Source organism: Vipera berus (assembly GCF_964194415.1).
Source record: "Vipera berus genome assembly, chromosome: 5".
Classification (NCBI taxonomy): Eukaryota; Metazoa; Chordata; class Lepidosauria; order Squamata; family Viperidae; genus Vipera; species Vipera berus.
In genome coordinates this window covers 17483223-17507737 of record NC_138207.1, presented here as the reverse complement: position 1 = coordinate 17507737, position 24515 = coordinate 17483223, and the positions used below count along the sequence as shown (strand labels likewise).

At 41.1% G+C, this 24515-nt stretch overlaps 2 protein-coding genes across 7 annotated transcripts in view; one reads left to right on the top strand and one right to left on the bottom strand.

The window, feature by feature from the left end:
• Nucleotides 1-1557, bottom strand: part of PHC3 (polyhomeotic homolog 3) — a 54580-nt gene extending 53023 nt beyond the window's left edge. For 3 of the 5 annotated variants that reach the window (XR_014026615.1, XM_081329185.1, XM_081329186.1), the window contains exon 1: nucleotides 586-685. Coding sequence is in view for 2 of the 5 variants with exons in the window: in XM_081329185.1 (XP_081185311.1) it covers nucleotides 586-657 (72 nt within the window). In the remaining 3 variants the exon portion in view is untranslated. Of the gene's footprint in view, nucleotides 1-585; nucleotides 686-1511 lie in introns of those variants that run through there. The other 2 variants (XM_081329188.1, XM_081329187.1) reach the window with 2 other exon arrangements.
• Nucleotides 1558-6150: 4593 nt separating this feature from the next.
• Nucleotides 6151-24515, top strand: part of PRKCI (protein kinase C iota) — a 45379-nt gene continuing 27014 nt past the window's right edge. Inside the window, exons 1-5 of one of the 2 annotated variants that reach the window (XM_081328781.1) lie at nucleotides 6151-6187; nucleotides 6322-6517; nucleotides 17849-17970; nucleotides 21468-21557; nucleotides 23423-23473. In XM_081328781.1, coding sequence (XP_081184907.1) covers nucleotides 6375-6517; nucleotides 17849-17970; nucleotides 21468-21557; nucleotides 23423-23473 — 406 coding nt within the window. In that variant the 5' untranslated portion in view covers nucleotides 6151-6187; nucleotides 6322-6374. Of the gene's footprint in view, nucleotides 6518-17848; nucleotides 17971-21467; nucleotides 21558-23422; nucleotides 23474-24515 lie in introns of both variants that reach the window. The other variant, XM_081328782.1, reaches the window with a different exon arrangement.

Genomic DNA, 24515 nt, shown 5'->3' with positions numbered 1-24515 from the left:
CTCCAAATTCCACCAGCCTAGCCATCATATCAAATGATCAGACATGGCAGGAAATTAAGTCCAATAGCAGGAGCATTGCAGGTTACCTGCTGCTAGCCGATCATATCTGTTCTGCAAAACCCTCTCTACCCTCATGCAAAATTTTGCAATCCAGAAATACCGCAATGGGACTTCTCTAACGGTATTCTCTATACTGGTAATTTCTCAACCTTGGCAGCTTGCAGATGTGTGGACTTGAACTCTAGAACTGAAGGCTGCTGACTCCTACCATTTCAATAACATGTGGCATTGGCATCTTTGCTGGCTAGGGAATTCTGGGAAACTTCCACATATCTTCAAGCTGCCAAGGTTGAGCAACATTGGTCTATACCTGGGAGGAAATATTATTAAACTCAGTGAGGAGGAGGAGTAATGTCCTGCTCACAATACACCATAATCTAGAGAGAGAGAGAGATAGCACTGTGGCATCTTAAAAGATCTTGTGTGTTATTAGGATAGTGAGAGTCAGCAGCCTACAAATTTGACAGACAGTAACAGTAACAATGAATGGTATTTAGGGTGCCACAAGATTTCTTTTTCACTCACCTTGTTACGCCAATAGTTATTTAAACCAAATGGGATCGTAGAAAAGCCAGCAAGCCAACAATTTAACTCCATGACCAGCGCAGCAAATATAAATTTAACAGCTGCTTCTTCATCCCATCAGCGAGATTTAGAGAATGAGCCCGATAGGAATTTCAATTTTTAGTCAGCACACACTTCATTTTGATTCCAGGAAAACGAATCAAATCAAATCAGCCTAGCAATTCAGATAAAGGGGTGCACATTGGTGTGTGCAGATTTACCCCCCACCACCACCACCTCTCTCTCCCAGGACATCCTACTTTGTTTGGCTAGGTCAGGGGTCGGCAACCTCGACTCTTTTATGACTCGTGGACTTCAACTCCCAGAATTCCTGAGCCAGCATAGCTGGCTCAGGAATTCTGGGAGTTGAAGTCCACGAGTCATAAAAGAGCCGAGTTTGCCGACCCCTGGGCTAGGTCATTCCACATGAGGCCGTTAAAACAAGGGCAACTTTCATTTTTGGCCCCCCAATACCAGACTTTGTACAGCAGTTGTTTTAAGAAAGGAAACTGAGTACAAGGAAGGGGGAAAAAAAACCCGCGGCTCAAGGCATAGCTCTCTACGCGTGTGATTACCCGGGCCAACCTCTGGCCTGGGGTTCACCCTTCACGCAAGGCTGAACCAATGCAACCTTCTCCAGATCGGCGCCTAGGTTAACAGCTCCCGAGTCCGCAAGAGACAGGGAATGCGCGCGCACCCCCGGAGGGCGCCAGGTTGGGGAAAGAGGGGCGAGAGAAGCCCGGGCCCAGCGGCTTCCTCTGCCCGGCCGGCCTGCCATCCCTGCGGCTGGCCGCGTCGAGGATCGCTCTGCGCCAGCCCACTCTCCTTGCCGGCCAGGAACCCCTCCCGCGTCGGGCGGCCGCTCCCCCGCACGAAAGGAAACGCACCCGCTCGGCGTACGAACCCTTCACTCCGCTTCCGCCATCTTCTCGCCTCCCTCATAGGAAGGCAGCGCGCACGCGCCTCGCGGCCGGGAGGTTGCGCTCGACACTTCTGGGGGCGGAATCATGTGTGAATTGGCGGTTCCCGTGTCCTGGTCCTGAATTCTTCCGATTTCTTGTTTTTTTTGGGGGGGTGGGGGGTGGGGAAGGCGAGAGGTTTTTTTTGTTTTTTTGCATCCCGCTTAGGCTCGTCTTCTTGCAGATGACGGCAAAAGTCACTCCGGGGTGGGGATCTTTTTTCTGGCTCTCTTGGGTTGCTCGGAAGACTGAATAAGGAAAATCCCTCGCGTGTGCTGTCCATCCTGATCTTCTGCCGCAAGATTGGGGAGGGGGAGGCTGCCAGAGGCACGGCATCAGCAGGATTCGGACGTTGCAGGAAACCATGAATAAATCGCGGGTGTCCGGGGTCTTATGCTAAGCCATAAACAATGGTTTTCAAAGAATGGGAAGAAAGCTTTCAAAAACGTTTGCAAGAGACATGGAACCGCAGACCTGCTTTTGGGTATTATACAGTTAGTGATCCCTTTGTGTGAATAGAGACAGTGGGGTTAATTCAATAAAAAAATCCTGGTGATCTTAACAAGGGATATAAACATATCATGCACAGGGCTTTTCTTGTAGCCAGAGAACAACATGTTGGATAAAAAGTGGACAACTAGGTTTTTGTTTTCTGTTCAGATGCCTGGACAAGTCCCTGCAGTTTTTCTGGCAACATTTTTCAGAAGTAATCTGCCATTTCTTTCTTTATGGGACTAAGAAAGTGACTGGCCCAAGGTCATCCAGTGGCTTTGTGCTTAAGACAGGACTAGACCTTAGGATTTCCTGATTTCTAGCCTGATGAGTTAAGCACTACCAAACTGGCTCTTAAGTGCTCTTCAAAGTACAATTTTTGTTGAGATTTACATTGTAGCTGAGGATTTAGTTCTATTTAAATTAATCCAGTCCACACATCTTGAAAGTTGTTAAGATTGGGAAACACTGGATTTGAGTGAGTGTTCCTGCTCCTAGTGCAACTATTATGTAGAATTTTAGGGTTTAAGTTTAAGAAAGCATGTTTTGCTTGGAGCCAAAGCAATTTCCTTTGATGTGCAAAAACTAGCTTTCTCAGCAATAAACAATAGGACAGTATTCGAAAGTCCTTGATCAAAGCTAAGAAAGAAACAAACCTGGCTGGGAAAGAAGGAAGTGCTGCATATTTTACAAAAGATAAAAGAGGTTCCTACAACCCACAGCTATCTCTAGACACATACATTTGTCACTGGAGGAATTTTCTCTAAAGTGGTCTTTTCTCACATTTATTAAAAACAAAGCTTTTATTGGCCATCAATGATTTCTTGCTTTTTTAATATCATACACTAAATGTATATAATCATTTGTTTCTGTACTTTATAATAAGCCTTGACTTTCCTTAACATTGTAAACACTTTTTTGTTTTACCGGAAGTTCTTGTGTTTTGTATTACCAGGGAGCTAAAGTTACTTGGCAAAGGTATTGTATTTCTTTCAAATTCTCTCTAATTCGGGGAGATATGTTCCTTTTCAGCTCCACACCCAACTTTTATGCCTGAGTTTTTATGCGCAACACAGTATCTTAATCTTCGCACTGGCTTTCATGAGCAGAATCTGATGTGACGCCTGGGACAGCCTCTTGTAATGTTATCTCAACTCTTTGGGGCCTGCAGGGAGGAAGCTCTCCAGTGTGCCCTCTACCATCTAGCTCCAATTGATGCTTTTCTTGGTTCCTTTAGGATAGTAGGGAGACTTAACAGGATCCATTCAAAAGGTGGCGATGCTTCTCAGGGGTGTTACCTCCCGCTGTGAAGGAGATACCTATTGTTGCCCAGTCTCTCACCCTATTTAGGGAAGGTTGTCAAGAATGTGGTGTGGAGTCAGCCACAGAGTGCTCTGGAAGAAACATTGGATTCTTCTTAAGACCTGGGCATGGGACAGCCAGGAATTTGCAAGTAGAAAAATATGAACCACTATGGTGGGAAGGTAACAGCGTTCCGTGCGCCTTTGGCGTCTAGTCATGCCGGCCACATGACCATGAAGATGTCCTCAGACAAGCGCTGGCTCTTTGGCTTTGAAACGGAGATGAGCACCGGCCCCTAGAGTCGGAAACGACTAGCACACATGTGCGGGGGAACCTTTACCTTTACCATTGGAAGAGTGCACCCCTCCAGTTATCCTTTGACTACTTAGAGGCATGTGAATACTACGGTATCCTCTGAGCAATTTTTAAGACTTGTTAAGAGCAACATGCTTCAGCTGCCCACTGTTTCTTAAGTGGGTTGTTACAGTATCAGTGGGAAAAGAGCAGGCAGCCTAATGGGTGATCTTGTACCTGATCCTCTCTCCAGTATTAACATCTGTAAGGGACACGGTGGCTCAGTGGGTTAGGACGCTGAGCTTGTCGATCAGAAGGTTGGCAGTTTGGCAGGTCGTATCCCGAGGGCCGCATAACAGAGTGAGCGCCTGTTACTCGTCCCAGCTTCTGCCAACCTAGCAGTTCGAAAGCACGTAAAAATGCAAGTAGAAAATTAGGGACCACTACGGTGGGAAGGTAACAGTGTTCCGTGCGCCTTTGGCGTCTAGTCATGCCGGCCACATGACCACGATGTCCTCGGACAACCGCTGGCTCTTCGGCTTTGAAACGGAGATGAGCACCGGCCCCTAGAGTTGGAAATGACTAGCACGCATGTGCAGGGGAACCTTTACCTTTTAGAAACCAATGAGAAAGGTAATCTGTCAGTGCAGGTCATGATACCACAAATATGATGATGATGATGATACACAGCTTGGTATTTGCACTCTAATCTGAGCCATGAAAATGTATTTATTTAAAACAAATTATGTGCTGCCAAGTCAATGTCAAGTCTCAGTGATCATACAGATATGACTTTCCTCTAGAATGATTTATCCTCAAGCTGGCTTTTTAATGTCTTGTAATGTGTGCACCCATTTCTGTTATAATGCAGTTCATTCATCTTGCTGCTGATCATCTTTGTTTCTTCTTTCCCCCCCCCCATCATTATGGATTTCTCAAGAGATCTGTATCTTCCCAAAATATGATTGAGCCTGATCAATTGTTCCTCAAGTAATAAGTCTGTATTCATTTGTTTTAAAAACTATTTGTTTCCCTGGCTATCAATGGTATTCTCATGAATCTTCTCCAACATCAAACTTCTAAAGCATCAATATTTTTTGTCTGGCTCTTCAAAATCCAATTTTTGCATTCACTATTCTAGTAATTTTAGACACAGATAAATCACAGTATTTTGTTCAGGACTTTCATTGCTGGGCTCAAATAACTAGTAAAACAAACAAGTTTACCAAATATGCTACTCTGCTTCAATATATATCATAATTTCCTCAAACCATGTTGTGGTTTAAAGCTCATGGACAGGTGTTTACAATATGCTGAGATAATGGCTGAGTTTCCACAATGCATGGAACTAAACAATCTAATCCCATTTTGGTCTAGTCTAGCATGTTCAGCAACCTTATTACAGGATGCTGCCAGAAGCATCACCATGATGTTAAAAGACAACGTGCTAACATTCTTTCATTTTCTTCCCAATGAAAAACAAAACATGGAACCAATAGGGAAAATAAGGTGAATTTCAACATCTGGAACTCTAAACGGGTCAAAATTCCATTAATTCCATGACTAAACGGACAATGAAAAATTCCACGTCTAAAATCTATATTCTCATGCAGAAGCAACCTTTTGTTTTTCAGTAAATCACGCTCCCATGTTTTAAAGATCGTGCTTCTGCTACAGCTCACGTGTCGCAGCTTTATTCCTCTACAAAAATATTAAGAGTTTTCGAATTGTGGAAGTACAGAAATGTGAGAAGTACTGTAAGTACAAGGCAGAAATCGATGCCCGTTTGCACAATCTCTGCAGTGCACTGATCCATACTTTGAAGCCTTCTATGCATTCTGCGATTTGTAGCGTTCCCGCTTTAGAAATGCCCAGTTTGTACCAGTAACTTACATCACAGTTTTACACCACGCTTTAGTTTCGTAAGCTGCGATGAACGAAAGCCGCCGGTTCTACCGTCTTTGGCTTTCAGCAACGCTAGGTCTGAGTAAGGCAGGGGTCTTCAAACTTGGCCCTTTTATGACTTGTGGACTTCAACTCCCAGAATTCCTCAGCCAGCTTTGCTGGCTGAGGAATTCTGGGAGTTGAAGTCCACAAGTCATAAAAGGGCCAAGTTTGAAGACCCCTGGAGTAAGGTTATGCCAAAGTCTCCTCTCTATGATCTATTCGTCAGGTGCGCAGGCAGAAAAAAGGGGGAACAGCAAAAATGCTGACAAGCCATTCACAGCCTATTTCCTCGAAGGGAAGAATTTGGCGTCCTTCGGGCTTGTGAAAATAACGCCTCGGAGAATTCATACGTGCGGCCTCTCGGCTCCCCCCCCCACACACACACATCTCTCCGCCTGGTTCTTGGCGCCCTTCGCTCCCCTCTTACGCCCGGAGAAGTGGTTCGCTCCACAGCCGGCACGAGCGCCCCTCCTCCCCTGCTCCTTCTACCCTTCCGCTCCGCGACTTCGGCTCGTTCGCCGACGTACCTGCCCGCGCGGGCTCGCTTCTAGCGCGCGACCTCGGAGCGGGTGGGAGAGGAGGGGGAAGGCGGGCGTTCGTTACAGCGGCGGCTGCTGCCTCTTTGGGGATAGGATAGGCGTGGGAGGGGACGCACGCACGCACAGTCCTCCTTCCTTCATTCCGCCCCCCCCCCTCTTTGCAGGTCCGGGGTGGGGCCGCCAGGGAGGCGGGCGGGCGAGGCACGGCGGAGAGGCGATGCCGACTCAGCGCGAGAGCGGCAGCAACAGCATGTCGCACCCGGGCCCCGGAGGCAGCGGCGGCGGCGGCGGCATCGGTGGCCTTGGTGGCCTCGGAGGGGACGGCGCCCATCAGGTCCGCGTCAAAGCTTATTATAAAGGGTGAGTCGGAGAAGTAAGTGAGCGGGGAAGCCTTCCTTCGGGGTTGGGCGAGAGCGACGGATGGACGGCGTGCAGCGCGCCGCAGCAGCAGCAGCAGCTACAGCCGAGAGACAAAAGGAAGGATCAGCTTCCTGGTGGGATCCTCTGCCAGGGCTTCCTAGGAAAGTGGGGCGGGGGAAATGGAATTGCTCTTTCAAGCCCGGCTCCCCCCTCGGCAGCGGCGGGCTCGGAACCGACTAAGCTGCCTCCCCCTTGGCCGCGGCCATCGATTACGCTAACTCGGGGCGAGCTCGGTTTGCGTGCTGTACTGAGCCAGCCACTGCGATTTCCCGACCATAATGGCTGGATTGCCCCAACGCAGTTGCCGACACCATGTGTTTATTTTTATATATGTATATATATATATATATATAGACGGAGAGAGCAGTTTGTGCACCCAGTCATTACAGGAGGCTGGTTCTTGAGGAGAGATTGGGTTAAGGGTCAAATTGCTGGGCAGCCTCCTGCTATTCCTGTGCAGGGCCTTAGAAGCTGGCTATCTAGTTGGATCCAGGTTAATATGCTAGCTTGAACTCTGATTCTGCTTCAAAGGAAGCACCCTGATATAATTGCATAAGAAGAAGGGAGAATGGCATGGGCAGAAGATACTCTGCTGGTAGTAGCCCTCCACAGAGAGGTTGGGGAATGGTTGATTACTTTTAGCCATTGAGCTCATGCTGATTCAGAATGATTCAGATTCAGATTTATTAAATTTATATGACTTAATTAACTCACCTAGGACAGCCAGTTTGGTACAGTACCAGGCTAGAAACTGGGAGACATGAGTTCTAGTCTTGCTGTGAAGGCACAAAGAAGGATGCGTATAACCTTGGGCCAGTCATTCTTAGCCCAAGGAAGAAGAATGCAGTGGCAAACCATTTCCAAAAATACCTTGTCAGGGACTCAAGTCAAGCAGTTACCAGGAGTTAAGGCTGATTTGAAGGCACAAAAACAAAACCACTCACCTACAGATACCAAATAAAAACAGGCTTTTTCAATGGATGGTGAACAAGGGTTAGTACTGATAAGGGATGTTTATGAGATTGATAGGGAGTTGCAGGCTTAGATGGTTGCATTTTCATACATTCCTTAGCATCAGTAAGAGGATGGCATCCTCACTGGGCCTTGTGGTTGTAGATGAGATGGGTACTCAGGATTTAATTGTTAAGGGAAGAATGCTGTGGACCTTTGGGAATGGGTGGGGATGAGAAATTTTAATATTCCACACATAGAAGCAAGTAATGATGTTGTGGAACGGCAGCTTTAATAAAGTAAATGAGTGTTCATGGTGTAAAGGAGGAGGGAGAAAAATGTGTGTGGGATGCAAATTCAAGGAATGCCTGTGCTGCTAGGGAAGGGGGCAGGGAGGGAATTCAGGAAGAGAAAGCATGTCAAGGTCAGAATCTCAGGAATGAAGCATAGTGAAAGTTAAGGAATATATATGCAGTGAGACTTCATGAATGATTGGTAAAGCTGAGATTTGAGCTCACTCTTGAAATAAAACAACAAGCATAGCAATATGGTCTAAAGTATGTCAAGCCTGAATTACCACTTTATGCATTTTGTGGTTCTTTGTTTATGTTTCATGCCAGTTGCAGATAACTATTTAGATTCATGGGGCGTGATATAGCATTTATTGCATGGAATTAAAACTTGTTTAATGTGTGACACACACAGGGTGGGCGAGAGGGAGAGAGCGAGGGAGAGAGCTTTGGATTTAGACAACCATCAAAATTAAGTAAAATGACTAGAAGAAACACTGGCTGATTCTTCAAATATGTATTTTATATATAAAGAGGAATTCTCAGCTTAGTGTTCCTTCAGACAACTTGGACTACAATTACCATCATAGTCAAGTAGGTTTGGTAATTGAAAGGTGATAAGAATTCATAGGCTAGCACATGAAACAGGATCAAGTTGGGGAAACTACAGTAGACCAGGGCTAATAATAGTCCATTGAAAATGAGTTGTGAGAAATTATTTGTTAGGCAAGGATGTAGTTCTGCGAGTGTAGTGTGGATCCCAGATTAATTGAAGAATGTCATTTTTTTTTTGCTGGTTTTACACCTGGAGATGTGAAAGAAAGTACTTGGACCTGCCAAAGATACTTGTTCATCATGTTGGACAGAAAGAACTTTACGTTTTGTTTTATTTTCACCCTTGAATCATAACATTTTTTTTAGCAAATGTTGGGCAACTTAGTTGGGGAATTAAGAATTCCTTACAGATTCTTGGTTTGGGGAACTGACAATATTTAAAGAAATATTTATTTGCAATTTGAAATGACTCTTAAATTTTTTATCCAACTTTGTGAAGTATTTAGCAACTAGGGACAGATTAGAGTTAAATACAATATTACCTCTTCTTTTAGATCCCATTTAAATAATATCTTGCAAAGTCAGTGGGGAAGCCAGATTCACTTAACAACCTTGTTATTAACAGCTGCAGTGATTCATTTAAGAGTGATGGCAAAAAAGGCCGTACAATAGGGCAAAATTCACTTAGCAACCCTCTCGCCTAGCAACAGAAATTTGGGGCTCAATTGTGGTTGTTAAGTTGAGGACTACCTGTATAAGTTCATGCAACTTCATGTTTATTTGTATCCCACTTTTTATTACTTTTATGAATAACTCAAGGTAGCCAGTATATCCAACATCTCTTTCTCCTCCTGTTTTCTCCACACCAATAACCCTGTGGTGAGTTGGGCTGAGAGTGAATGATTTGGCCCAAGGTCATAACTTATAGATCTTGTTGAAGGAATTCCATGTAAACATTTCTGTTTGCAAATAATTTGTATGGGAAATTACCAAAGGGAAACCAGGGCTACAACTAGACTAGAAAGTTGAAAAACATGTTGAAAATAACAGACCATTCCATATTCTTGCTAGGGAAAACTGCATGGATATGTGCATAAAATCACCAGGAGTCGAACTTGTATGAAGTGTGATTTTTTACCTAGTACGGTAATTTTCAGGGATTTATTTTAAGGCTGTGTTTTATGTTTTCCAGTTTCGAATTAAATGTACTGTTTATTATTAATTAAACAAGTAAAGCAGCATTTCTAAAAAGCGTCCTTTGATTTCATCATAGTGCTTGTATGAATTACACCAGGTATATTTCTTTTTGGAAAAGGAACATCTCTTTTTACTAAGTATAATATTTTAAGTAGTTCCCATTTTCTCATTGGGATGCTTTAGATTTAGTAATCTATAAAGACAAGTCATCGACTTATGATCGGAATTGAATCCAGAATGCCTGTTGCTAAAAAGGTGGTGGTTAAATGAGCCACACCTGATTTTACAACCTTTTTGCCGTGGTTGTTGAGCGAATCACTCTAGTTGTTCATGAATCACAAAGTCACTAAGCGAATCCAGATTCCCTTATTGACTTTGTTGGTTGGAATCCAGTTGGGAAGGTCACAAGTGGAATTCACATAACCCAGGGACATTGCAACCATGCTAGTTGCCAAGCACTTGAATTTTGATCACGGGACTCTGGGATGCTGCAACAGCGTAAATGCAAGGACCAGTTGTAAGACACGGTTTTCAGTGCTGTAACTACAAATGGCCACTGAATGAATGATTGTAAGTTGAGGATATCCTTTATGTGTTAAAACACCCTAATGTTGGACACTTAGAACTGTTTTTATTATGGAATTGGGGGAGGCAGGTACGTGTCTGATAGCATATTTAAAGCTTGAAGAAGAATGTATGTTGGGGAGGGGGGAGACAGCACTCAAAATCAGCTTTCATGGTCTATTTTGAAAAAAACAAAGTGGTTTTCTTCTGAACAGTTAATGACATTTGGTTAGGTTGTATTCAGTGACTCTCTCCTGCCAGTGTCAGGTTTTATCATACTGCTGGTAGAATTACCCAGGGTAAGAGAGAAATAACTAGGTAAATCTTACATTTCTGGTCTTACTAAATAGGCATTTTTCCAAGATTTTTCTATTTTTAATATTTACATTTCCCTTTTCCCAGTGTACTCCAGTGCAGTATCTGTTCTGTCAATCCAAACTAAAATAATAGTGTATGTCTCATTCGCTAATACAGAACTTAATATCGCAGAACCGTGGTGGCGAACCTATGGCAGGCGTGCCACAGGTGGCATGCAGAGCCCTCTCTGTGGGCATGCGCACCATCGCCCCAGTTCTAGGCCTTCAGCTGGCTGTTATAAAACCTTTTCGCTTTAGGCCTCCGCCACTGTATGCAAAAAAAAAAAAGGTTGAATAAATCAACCAATTTCAATTTCTCGCAGGAAAAAAAAGAACTCACAAAGTTGGAATTGATTGAACTTTTTAATCTCACTCAGTCTTCCATTACCACCGCAGCCACGTCCACCCAATTGGCCACACCCACCCAATGGGCTACAGCCACCCGGCACCCGACAATACATAAGTGAGTTTTAGGTTGCAGTTTGGGCACTTGATCTCTAAAAGGTTTGCCATCATTGCCTTAGAACAAAGTGTTAACACCAAATTGAGAAAACAAGAGAACAGCTAAATATTCTGTTAGTATCTAGTATTTTTGTAGAAAAAAAGGATGCATTCATTGTTCATCTTTTCTGTTTTGTCTTAATGTTTAGACGCCATTTGGAAGCATTACATTTTTAATAATGCATCTTGAGAAAGAACAGAGGCATAGGATTGTAAGGGACCTTGGAGGTCTTCTACAGTAATGCAACTCCCTGCCCAGGGCAGAAATCGTCAAACCATTCAAGAAAAATGGTTGGCTATCTTTATTTGAAAATTACTGGTAAAGGACCATCTACTGTTTGTAATAATTCTCAAAGTCAGGAGATTTCTCCTTATTTCGAGGTTTTCTTTGTACAAAGGCTACTGGTTCTTGTTCTGTCCTTGGGACACCGCAGAGAATAAACCCAGAGCCTCTGACAGCCCTTCAAGTATCAGAAGACTGTTGCATGTTTTCCCTCAGCCTTCTCTTTCACAGGCTAAGCATGCCCAGTTCTTTTAACTTTCCATCGAACATATCCTTAAAGCCCCTCAATGTCCTTGTTGCTTTTCTCTGTATGCCATCCAGGCCTTCAGTTTCCTTCTTGTATTGTGCTGACCAAAACTGGACACTGTATTCCAGATGCAGTCTGACCAGCACAATCTAAAGTAGAACTATCACTTCTTGTGATCTTGACATTATATGTCTTTTGAGACATTATATGTCTGTTGATTCAGTCCAAGATTGCATTGGTTCTTTTGGCAGCTGCTGGCTTATGCTTAATTTGTGGTCTGCCAGGAAACCGTGAGCTTTTTCAGTAGTACTGTGCCAAACCGCCTGTATAAATGAGGACCCAGATTGTTGGGGGCAATTAAGCTGACTTTGTAATAATGCCGCTTGGGGTGTGTGTGAAAGCCCTAATAAGCAGGCATATACATAGAATGAAGGCTACTGCTAAGCTTGTAAGCCGCCCTGAGTCTTCGGAGAAGGGCGGGATATAAATGGAATTTTTTAAAAAATTATACTTGTACATCGGATTTTTCCTGCATAAGTGCAGATTCATTTTTTTTCTCACTGTTGAATAGCATTTTGATGGATAGGGCCAAGGATCCTTTTGAACCTTAAGCCAGTCTTCTGAGGTCTTAGCAGTCTACCTGTTCTGTACCAGCCTGCTACCGGCCCTGCAGAAAAGGCAACCCCTTTACAAACGGCAAGAGGCTGGAATTACGCCTGCCAAATTTATTACTACAAAAACAAACAAGACACGAACCAAGAAACAGGAGCTTTGAAACACTATCCGAGCGGTTGCCTTCAGCAAACCAGCCCTCCCCACACATTCCCCTTATATAGAGTTCAGGGCGTGGCTTCTCTCTGCCTCCTTCCGAGAAGCCCCATTGCCTTCCTCTGTTTACTCCTAATTGACTGCCTCCTGCGTTGGGCGTCCTTGAACAGGGCCAGCTGTGGGTCATCTTCATCCACACTGTCAGGCTCACACAGCTGGGTCTCCGTGGTGACCAAGTGGGAGGGGCCTGGCTGAGGGCTATCATCAGCAAGATCTTCAACCCCCTCAGCAAGGTCTTCAACACCCCCCTCCTCCTCTGAGTCGTCCGACCCAACTGCCGAACCCACAGGCTGACCCTGAATCACAACACTACCCCAATTTTGTATCGTATGCAAATTTGATGAGCATCCCTTCTATTTCCTTGTCTAAGTTATTTATAAAAGTATGCAAAAGAATATTATAGGCAGTCTTCACATAACAACTTCACCTGGGGCTGGCAACTCTTGTTGCTAAGCTACAAGGTTGTTAAGTGAAACATCACATGACCACACCTAACTTATGATGTCAGTTCTGCAGTGGTTATCAGGTGATTCACTGGCAATAAGCCTGAAATGTGAACCAACTTGCAATTGCCTGTTGGCTTCCCCCCTGACTTTGCGTTGGGAACCAGCTGTGAAGATCACAGATGGTGATCACATGAGTGCAGCTGCAAAATGCTTGAATTGTGGTCATATGACAGGGTGGTGTAGGAGGAGTGGATGCTGTAATGGTTGTATGTTCAAGCACTGGTCATAAATTTGCTTTTTCAACATTGTTGTAACTTTGAGCAGTAACTGAATAAGTTGTTGTATAGTATGAGCTCTTATAATCAGTGACTGATATAATCAGATTTGATTAGGTATATCAGAAAGAGGGTATATAGATGAGCAGTCTTGCAACTGAAGGATAGAAACTGTTGTTTTCAAAATTTAAATCTCCTTCCTTTGACATTGCCTTGTTCAGTTTGGCTATAGGTTCTCAGAAGTGGTCTCCATACCACTAGCCTTTAAAGAACCTTTATTTTTACTATCCTGCTCAGCCTTCCCACTTGTTTGCTGTATATTATTCTTTTGAGTTGACAACAGCTATGGTTCTGCTTCATCTTAGAGATAAATAAAATGTTGTCTGAAACAGTCATAAACAAATGTTCTTTTAGCCATTTGCTACAGAAGTCTAAAAACCAAAACTTTAGGTACAAACTAAATAATTAGAATTTGCTATCATAAATGATATTTCTCTGGTACAGAAAATATCCTGTTTGTACATGTTCAGGCATCCATTGCTGTATTTGTACAAGAGTAAAATCTGACATGTTGAAGAACCTGCAATAGTTATTCTGTTCTCTTGATTGACTAAATGAGAAGAGTAACTGCCAGTAGAACATGATTTAATGTTCTTTAAGAACTAAGGTTCAAGATAAAAAACATTGTGTGTAAGAAATCTCAGTCAATGAATTCCTTTTATTGATAGCTAGTTTCTAGTGCTCATAAAAAGATGGTCTCCTAACTTTACTGAAGTAAGTGACATAGGTACAAAACTATTATTCCCTACGCTTTTGGACTGTCTTTCCCAGGTATGGATAGTTGCCTACTTGCCTTCTCTTAACTGATGAAAAGAGAAAAGCAAGTTGTCTCCTGTTTTTAGCTATTGACACTGAACATAGTTCAGATCAGGTGTGTCCAACCCATGGCCTGAAGGCCATGTCTGGCCCTGGATAGCTAGTAATGCAGCCCCAGAAGAGCATAAAAATATTTTTTTAAAAAAGGATATTTTTAATTTATCTACATTAACTATGTTAATATACTTTATATGCAACCAAAGACAAAGGTTGGATATCCATGGTTTCGATACTGTTTTAGTATCTAAACTACCCCCCCCCCTTTCTAATTAAAACTTAGTATAATTTGCATTTTGGCATATATCTAACATTTCATATGTATGAGGATCTGTCTAAGGCTAAGCCAGGGGTAGGCAACCTTGGCTCTTTTATGACTCGTGGACTTCAACTCCCAGAATTCCTGAGTCAGCTGACTCAGGAATTCTGGGAGTTGAAGTCCATGAGTCATAAAAGAGCCAACGTTGCCTACCCCTGGGCTAAGCCATTCCAGCTATTGTGTGTGTTTCATTTAAGAGCAGTGGTGGCACAGTGGTTAGAATGCAATATTGCAGGCTGACTCCATTCACATTGCCAGGAGTTGGATTCCTTCGATACTGACAGGGCTCAAGATTGACTCAACCTTCCATCCTTCTGAAGTCGGTAAAATGAGGACCCAGATTATTGGGGACAATATGCTGACATTGTAAATCGCTTAGAGCAGGAATGTCAAACTGCCGGCTCACGGGCCGGATGCGATACGACACGTGGCATCACGAGTTTGACATGCCTGGCTTAAGAGAGTGCTGTAAAGCACGGTGAAGCAGTATATAAGTCTACATGCTATTGCTCTTTAAATGTGTGGTGAACTTTATACATTTCAGGGTGATTCTTAAATGTATTGTTAAAAACTGATTGAAGAAATGTTATCATTTGTTCAATAACGTAGAACGGTGGTCTTGTTCTCTCTGATGCTCTGTTAACTTTTATGTTAATGTTGAAAGTTAATGTGTCTGCAGCTGATTATTACATCTGGAGTTTAAATGAGTCAGAGGGAGTTGTTTCATGATCTGGCATAAACAGGTTAGCTAACTGGAATTACTTAGTCACAATTAAGGTGTCATAGCTGTAAAGGTTGAAGAATACCGGTACCTTTTTCTTTATTCTCTCTCCTATTAATTTTTTAGAGAAAAAAACCACTGTTAAAGTAGACAAACCTTCAATTGCAGAAGAGTATTTGTAATACTTGGGCAGTGGTTGATTAAGAAAAAGGACATTAAAGTTGATTAAGATAAATGACATTGGAAAACATTTTTTTTTCTATCTAGAAAACGTTATTAGATGTTGTGCTTCTGAAAATCCTTTGGGGGATTAATTTTCTTATTTGTAATAGGTTATTCTTAATTTGAACAGTGAAACGAACATAGGCAGTTTGAAGTTTCTTTCACGAAGGAAATGTCTTTAGCATGTTCAGGTTGGACTGTAAGCCTGTAAGTTGTTTGTATAATCAAGAACATCATTTCTTCTCCTGACTCCTTTTTCCTTGCTTGTTTTTGTTAGCAAGAATAAGCTTTTCTATGTTTAGTGGCTAAATTCTAATATATGGCTACAAAAGTCCAGAAACAATGGGTTAGTTTGGGAGGAATGTCGAGCTGTTTTTTTTTTAATTGATTGAAGATTCATTGAGATACTGCTGAGGGAAAGAAGGAATTTAATTCACAATATGTCTGTACAGCTAATGGAAGGAGACTTCCAGATGCAACTAAATGTATTGCTATTGAAAAGACAAAGTAATGTGACACAAACACCTCCCCCCCCCAGCATTCCTGTTGCATTATTTGTTGGCTAGGAATCATGAAGAATGTGATAGCTATGTCATAAATCGGATGACGCTTGGTTTTAACCAACTTTTATTGTGATGATTCCATCAATAATAAAGCTTCAGGAAACTTCACCATAAATGCTGTAGAACCATATTTATCTTCTCGTAAGCATGAGCCTTTTATTACACAGGGCTTTTAAGTAATGGTGGTAATTCAAGTTTAAAAGACTCGTAGCCCGAAGAATTCATTGCAGAGTGGTATATTTCAGAAATATTTCTGAACTCTTTATTATGTCCTCGTTTAATTTTCTTTTTAAAAAAATCTAACAACATAATCTCAACGTGACTCATGCTCTTGTCATTTTTTTTATTAGATTACTGCACTGTATGGGGTTGCCTTTGTAACCCCCCTGGAGGCAGTGGTTAGTGCAGAAGGCAGTGTGGCCTTGTTAGTGGCAGATGTTAACCAACCAAGAGTGCATAATTTTCACCTCAGTCTCTATTCGTAGGGTCCCTGAGGCAAATCTGAGTGCTATTTTTGGTCATAATCCCTTACGGCATAATCCCCAACCCCCAGTCCATGGACTGGTACTGGTCCGCGGCATGCCAGAAACCGGTCCGTGCAAACAAGTGAAACCCCATCTGTAGGATGCAGGCATCATGCAAAACTATGCCCCATCCAGTCCGCGAAAAAACCCTCTGTCCATGAAACCAATTCCTGGTGCCCAAAAGTTTGGGGATCTCTGCCTTATGGCCTGGCACCTAGGTACTCGCAGAATCTGCCTTTTACCTCAATCAGCCTGTCCAATAAGTTCTTTTGGTCATGCCCACCGTCACGAGGGGAGAGGAATGAAGACCAGAAATTGTTTCCTGATTGCTTTTCTCTCATTGTGGGATGCCTGGCCTATAGAATTAAGGCTGGCTCCATTTCTTTTAACAATCCAAAAATTACTGAAGACAGAACTTCTGCAATACACACACACACACACACACACACACACACACACACACACACACACACACATACGGTTGAATAGTTTGTTATCATTACATTTGAATTATCATATTTAATTCCTGCTATTTTTAATTCAAAATTCTTTTATTTATTTTTCATTTTCAGCTGTACTGTAATTTATTCTTGTATGGGCTGTCTTCAACTTTCGATCACAGTTGGGCCGAAAATTTGTGTTGCTAAGTGCGACAGTTGTTAAGTGAATGTTGCTACAGTTGTTAGGTCAATCACTGTAGTTAATAGTATGATTGTTAAATGAATCTGGTTTCCCCATTGACTTTGTCAGAATGCTGCAACAGTGACTCTGGGACACTGCAACCATCATATATGAACCAGTTGCCAAGCATCTGAATTCCAGATTCAGCCATAGTTTCATTCCATACAGCGTTAACCGTGTGAACTCTCAGGCTTCCTCCTTCTGTTATATATTCAAGATGGACAGTATTTAATATTTTATTTGTTATGTATATGTAGGGGTGTGGGTCTATACATATGTTGTATGTAGTATGTTTTAGGTGTGTGTCACGTATGTGTTTCACTTTGAGAGCGGGCATCTAAATTTCATTTTTGTTGTGTGCTGTTATGCCCACAGTAAAAAAATGACAATAAAGGTTATCTTATCTTATCTTTGATTACGTGACCGTGAGGATGCTGCAATGGTCATAAGCATAAAAAATGGTCATTAAGCCACTGTTTCAGTGCTGTTGTAACTTTGATCGGTCACTAAATGAATGACTGCAAGTTGAGGGCTACCTGTATTGTTGAGGATTTGGTTAGTCATTAGTTGTTTTGATATATTTGTGTTTACCATGGAATATTTTAACCGTTATGCATGCTTTTAATGATTGTTTTCTAAACTACCACAAGACTGCTTTGATTTGGAGATATATAAAAGGAATAAATAAATAAATCTTGTATACCCTTTGTTTCTGGAGAAAATAGGGGCTCATGCACATTTAAATCAGCATGAAGTTGTTTTAAAGAGTTGAACATACAGGCGGTTTCATGTTAACTGATTAGAAGCAAATAAAATAAATACAATTACAGATGGATTTTCAGCTCTGAATTAACAGTCTGTTGTATTCTTTTCAGGGACATTATGATAACTTATTTTGAACCTTCTATCTCCTTTGAGGGACTATGTAATGAAGTTCGAGATATGTGCGCCTTTGATAACGAACAGTTATTCACTATGAAATGGATCGATGAAGAAGGTAAGTTAGCACAAAGTAAAACTATTTCATAAATTACTAGCATATTCCATCAAGTGCCTCTGTGACTTTTTGCAGTTGTGTAAAAAGTCACAGAGGCAATTTGTGGTTTTGTGGTTTTGGTCTTGGCTCTAGATTCAATTTTATAATAGTATAGGGGTCATCAAATGATATTTGCATTGCTTTAGCTTTCATGATCATTGTACGAATAACCTTTTTTATGTTTGAATCTTGAAATATTAGAATTTAGGCTTCTCTGTCTCATAGATTGTTAAGTTGCTTAGTCTTCTTCAGTTTACTTTCGAATTATGTGGGAAATAGATTGAAAAAGAAAACAGGAATTGTTTTAGGATATGTGGAAATTTATATTTTTCTTGTTCCTCTCAAATGCTTTTGACTGTGTCTTACTGCATTTCCAGTGGATTCATACAGAAAAGATAGTCCAACAAGCTGGCCAAAACCTCAGAAAATATTAGCTCACGCAGCTGGTACAGTTAAGTTGAAAATATAAGAAATTAACTGTGGAAATAGATGCAAATAAAAGTATTGAACTGGAAAGTGGCAAGACAAGTTCTTTATTGTATTTCATTTCACGTGACCTGCAGTGTAAACTTCCTCATATTTAATCTTAATTCAGAAAACTGGATAGGGAATTTTAAAAGTTAATAATATACAGATAGTCCTTGACTTACAACCATTCGTTTAGTGACCATTTGAAGCTACAGTGGCATTGAAAAAAGTGACTGATGACCATTTTTCACATTTATGACCATTGCAGCATCCCCATGGTCATATGATCAAAATTTAGATGTTTAGCAACTGGCTCATATTTACAATTGTTATAGTGTCCCGGGGTCATGTGATCCACTTTTGCGACCTTCTGACAAGCAGTCAATGGGGAAGCCAGATTCTTTTAACAATCATGTTACTGACTTAAGAAATACAGTGATTTGCTTAACAACTGTACCAAGAAAGGTAAAATGGGGCAAAATTCACTTAACAACTGTCTTGCTTAGCAGTGGAAATTTTGGGCTCAATTGTGGTTGCAAGTCGAGGACTGCCTGTGCTGCATTTAATTGTTAAAAAGTTACATGGTGATATAGATAGGAATCAGTAGCCTGCTGGCCACTTCCAGCAATCTAATTCTAGATCCACATTTTTTTGTGTGTTTTGTATATTGATCATGATTCCTTATATTCACACTAGAGTTAGAAATCCAGTTTTAGTTATTTCATTGTTCCAGTCTTTTTCCAGCTAATTACATGATGATAGCAGGAAGGACTTTGTAGCGATGGTTAGATAGAACAGGAAAGTTTTAAAACTTTGGCATGCATAGAAGTATTGTTAAAGAAAATAAACATTAATTCCAGAAGGATTATAGGCATTAAATTCCCTCAGGCATATCTGAGAACATGCCTCTTGGATTAGCACTGTGTTTTTTTAAAATTGCTCTGCAGTTCTGTTTGAAGAAGAACAGGTTTGTTCTCCAAACAAGTCCTAATAAAAGTTCTTTTTTTAAAAAAAATATCTGCAATTAATTATGTTATGTGCTTCAGTGCGTGCTTTAGCTGGTCTTGTTTAATTCCTTTTTAAGAGCTTTAAAGAAGGAAATCTAATCCTTGAATTTTGAATGGTAAATATCTTTCAAATGAATATCCAAGTGCTTGTTTAAAAGCAGGAGACATTTGGATATGTTGGAAGGAAGGAACTCAGGGTATAGGCCTACCCTACCTTCAAACAAAAAAAAATACCCACTAACACCCAAAGAAAACAAAAATGTTTTAACATCCACAAAATATTTCATTTCTTTACGTTATGCCCATGAAATCTGGCAGAATGGACATGCTTTAGATCCCTGGCATTTTAATCACTAAGCCTAACCTTTTCTTCACTAATGGCCCCTTTTAAATACCCTTTGTGGCCACAGACCATGGTCACTGACCCCCAACACTTAACATTTAAATCATAGCATTTCTTCAAGCCTTCTTGGACCCCCTGTGATGACATCGCGGTCCCCAGGGGTCCACGGACCACAGGTTGAGAACCACTCCATTAAGCAACGGTTGCAAACCGTAACATTGTGTAACTGCACTGCTTAGTGATGGCAGTTCTAGTACTTTTGGTTGCCGTTGCTAAGTGAGTCCTGCAGAGTTAAGTGCAATAGCCCGGGGTTGCCATTAAGGGCCTCTTGCTATCTTCCTCATAAACTTTGCTTCTCAGAAGCCAGTAGTGAAGGTTGCCAATGGCAATCATGTGACTGGCATTCTGGAATGTCGTAACTGATCTGGGTGCCTGGATCGTGTCATGTGACCGCTGGAATGCTGAGATAGGCAGAACTTTGAGGACCCTAAGTTCTACTTGTCCGCCGCTGCTGTAACTTCAATTAGTCACTGAATGAGCAGTTGTTAAAGGAAGACAACAGCTGGTAGCACCAACACTCCAGAGAAGAAGATGTAAGACCTCATTGTTACAAAATGGTGAGGAGAAAAGGACCAAGAAAGTAATTATTATGAAGAAGAAATATGTGATTCAAATACCGTTTCACTGAAATATGACAAACGATTCTTAAAAATTAAGCAATAAAGACTGTAAAAAATACTGAAAATTCAAAAAGTCAGTTTAATTTGCAAAATTAAAACGATACATTAATAAAAACATTTCAAAATGGTCTGAAAATGTTATGTTTTATGATTTCTTCCCAAGCCAAGAATGAATTAGGGGAAGAGGCTTAGGATTATGTCCCATCTTTTGGAAGGCTAAGTTTCCAAAGTCCAAAGAGGTCCGAATGAGGCATAAAAGGGAAAGCTGCCAGAGAAAGATTAAGTTCAAAAATGGACAGGGACTGTGGAAAAAAACAAAATTAAATGTTCATCACCATTATTTACCATGTGGTAAATATTCCTGAGAAGAAGGCTTGCTGGCAAGAGAGATTGCTGATTGTTGAAGAATGAATCTTGTGATCTTTTTGATGGATTTTTCATTCATAATTTCATGCCCATCTTGTGAAATAGATAAAACAGAAACATTAGTATAGCTCTGAGAATTCCTATAAACTTCCTAAATAAAAAAGTGCTGTCATGAGAAGCTGTCATAGAAAATATCCAGTGTGACACATTAATCAATTTATAAAACAAATATAATTGGAGCAACAGGTTGGTGCACATTTATTTTATTCAGAAATAAGGGTGTGTATTGCAATAACAGATTTAACATTGAAGGACAATATTTCTAAAATAAATACTTCATAAATTTCCTTAAGTTGTGCAATTACCCTATGAAATTACAAGATTGAGAACTTTAAAGAAAGTATATTGATGGAAATTATACTTGTCTGTGGCTATAATAAAGATTGATTTGATTGTTTCTGGAAAAAAAGATAATTTAAAAGCACCTTGATTTAAATTTAGTTGTATCACGAAAGCTTCTCGGAATCGGGATTGCAGGAGGATATATATGTGGTTAAATAAAAATAACTAAACTTGAATTAACTTTTTTTTTAGGGGATCCATGTACTGTTTCTTCCCAGCTGGAACTGGAAGAGGCTTTTCGTCTATATGAATTAAATAAGGATTCTGAACTTCTAATACATGGTAACATGGTATAATCCAAAGATTAGAGAGATGGCGTTGAATATTGTAGATAATTCTTTCCGGAATAGAAAGTGGTTCAAAATGTGGAGATGCTTGAAACCCTTTTCTCTTTAGCAGTAATTCTAGGATTTTATTTACCTTTGTAATAGGGTGTTAGTAGACAGAACATGTACAATTCCTTAATTCTACTATGATGACTGATTTTATTGGATTAACTATGATCCATATAAGGGCTCAAATATATTCTTAAAAAAGAATACTGGAGATTGCTACTTGACATGCAGTGTATTTTTTATGATCTAGAGCAGATCTAGGCATTTTACGCCCACATTGGGCCCTTTGGCTGTCCCTGTCCAGCCCATGTGGATTGCTTTTATTTTGAAAGCGACTTTTAAAAAATATATAGTATGTGAATGCGTGTGTGAATATGTATTACATGCATAAATGCCTACGCATTTTCATAGCCTTATTGGTTCAGCCCTTCACAACCATCCCACTTTCTCATGCGACCCCATGGGAAAATTAATTGTCCACTCCTGGTCTAGAGCAATGGTCTTCAAACTTGAGATACCTGAGGAACTCTTTTCAGTGTGAAAAATTAGTGTACAATCTACTGATAAATCATTTCATATAATACATTTTATTAAGCAAAATTTTACAGTTAGCATGGCGATAATGCGGTGGCTCAGTGGGTTAGGACGCTGAGCCTGTCGATCAGAAGGTCAGCAGTTTGGCAGGTTGAATCCCGAGTGCCGCGTAACAGAGTGAGCGCCTGTTACTCGTCCCAGCTTCTGCCAACCTAGCAGTTCGAAAGCACGTAAAAATGCAAGTAGAAAAATAGGGACCACTACCGTGGGAAGGTAACAGCGTTCCGTGCGCCTTTGGCGTCTAGTCATGCCAGCCACATGACCACGGAGACGTCCTCGGACAAGCGCTGGCTCTTCGGCTTTGAAACGGAGATGAGCACCGGCCCCTAGAGTCGGAAACGACTAGCACGCATGTGCGGGGGAACCTTTACCTTTTTTAATACATTTCACACAGTGTGAACAGCAATTGTCATGTTGAACCCTTGGATAATTCTCACAAAACCTTGGGGTTCCAGTAAACAGTTTGATACTATCTTGTCTAGAAGGATGTAACTCTAGATCAGGGGTCAGCAACCTGAAACAGTGAAAGAGCCACTCAGAACCGGTTCCCTCACAAAGGGAAAAACTGGGAGCCGCAAAAAATGTGTGCACATGCGCGTACATGCACGCATGCGCAGAACAGGGTTTGACTGAAGAGTGGAGCCAAGGCGAGATATGCACCTACCCTGCATATTTGAATTGGTTGAACTTTTTTAGTCCCACTTTTTTTATTTTTTGGACTGCACATGGCAGAGGACTGGGAGCCGCAGGAGACGGCTGAAAGAGCCGCATGTGGCTCCGGAGCCTCGGGTTGCAGACCTGTGCTCTAGATACTGCAAAGTTTTAAATTAGTTTTTCAGATGATTTCTTTCACTTTCCTGTAGGGGAAAAACTGATTTATAGTTACACAAATTATCTCACAAATCATGCAAGTTTGATCCTCTTTAATGATGCATCAAACCTGAGCTGTGGTGGCACAGTGATTAGAATGCAGTATTGCAGGCTGACTGCCCATTGCTAGGAGTTTGATTTTGACAGTCTGAAGTTTTACTCAGCCTTCCATCCTTCTGAGATTGATAAAATGAGGACCCAGATTGTTGGAGGCAATATGCTAAACTGCTTAGAGAAGGCTGTAAAACACTATGAAGCAGTATATAAGTCTAAGTGCTATTGTTATTATTGTTGCTTCCCACATCTTTAAATTAATCACTAATCTAATATTACTACTTTCTTCTCTAGTGTTTCCTTGTGTACCAGAAAGGCCGGGAATGCCCTGTCCGGGGGAAGATAGTAAGTATATTAAAGTTAATAAGTAACACAACTATATCATTTAAATTGATGCTATGATGTAGCCTTTGTAAATGGGTGCATGGCAGCATTATTCTTATAAATTGAAACTACTTATTTTAAATGGAAATAAAAGGATCCTAAAAGTATATCAAACAAAAAGAAAAATAAACGTAATCCTCGACTTATGACCGGTTATTTAATGTTTGTTTGAATTTACAGTGGCCGTTGTAAAACGTCACACCATGCACACACGTATCTGAGGTCACATGACTGCATTTTGGTGCTTGGCAACCAGCTTGCATTTATGTGATTTGCTCTACGTTTTGTAGGTTTCTGGCAAAAAAAATTGCCCATTTGTGAGGATGGATTTGCTTAACGAACGAGTGATTTGCTTAACAGCTATGGGATTCAGACTTAAAATTTCATGATTTGGATTTAATGACTGCCTGATTCATTTAATCAGCATTGTAAAAACAATCAAACACATGGGTGTCTTAATTTATAATCATAATAATTTACGACTGAAATTCCAGTCTGAATTATGGTCATAAGTTAAGAATACCAGGTTTGCCGTAGAAAACCTAAAATATAAATAATATTTACCCCCAACCCAACAGAAACACTGGATTTTTTATGGCATCTACAGTCATGGCCGAAATTGTTGGCACCCCAGAAATTTTTCCAGAAAATCAAGTATTTCTCACAGAAAAGTATTGCAGGAACACATGTTTTGCTATACACAGGTTTATTCCCTTTGTGTGTATTGGAACACAACAAAAAAGGGAGGAAAAAAAGCAAATTGGACATAATGTCAAACAAAACTCCAAAAATGGGCCGTACAAAATTATTGGCACCCTTAACTTAATATTTGGTTGCACACCCTTTGGAAAAAATAACTCAAATCAGTCGCTTCCTATAACTATCAATAAGCTTCTTACACCTCTCACCCGGAATTTTGGACCACTCTTCCTTTGCAAACTGCTCCAGGTCTCTCTTATTGGAAGGGTGCCTTTTCCCAACAGCAATTTTAAGATCTCTCCAC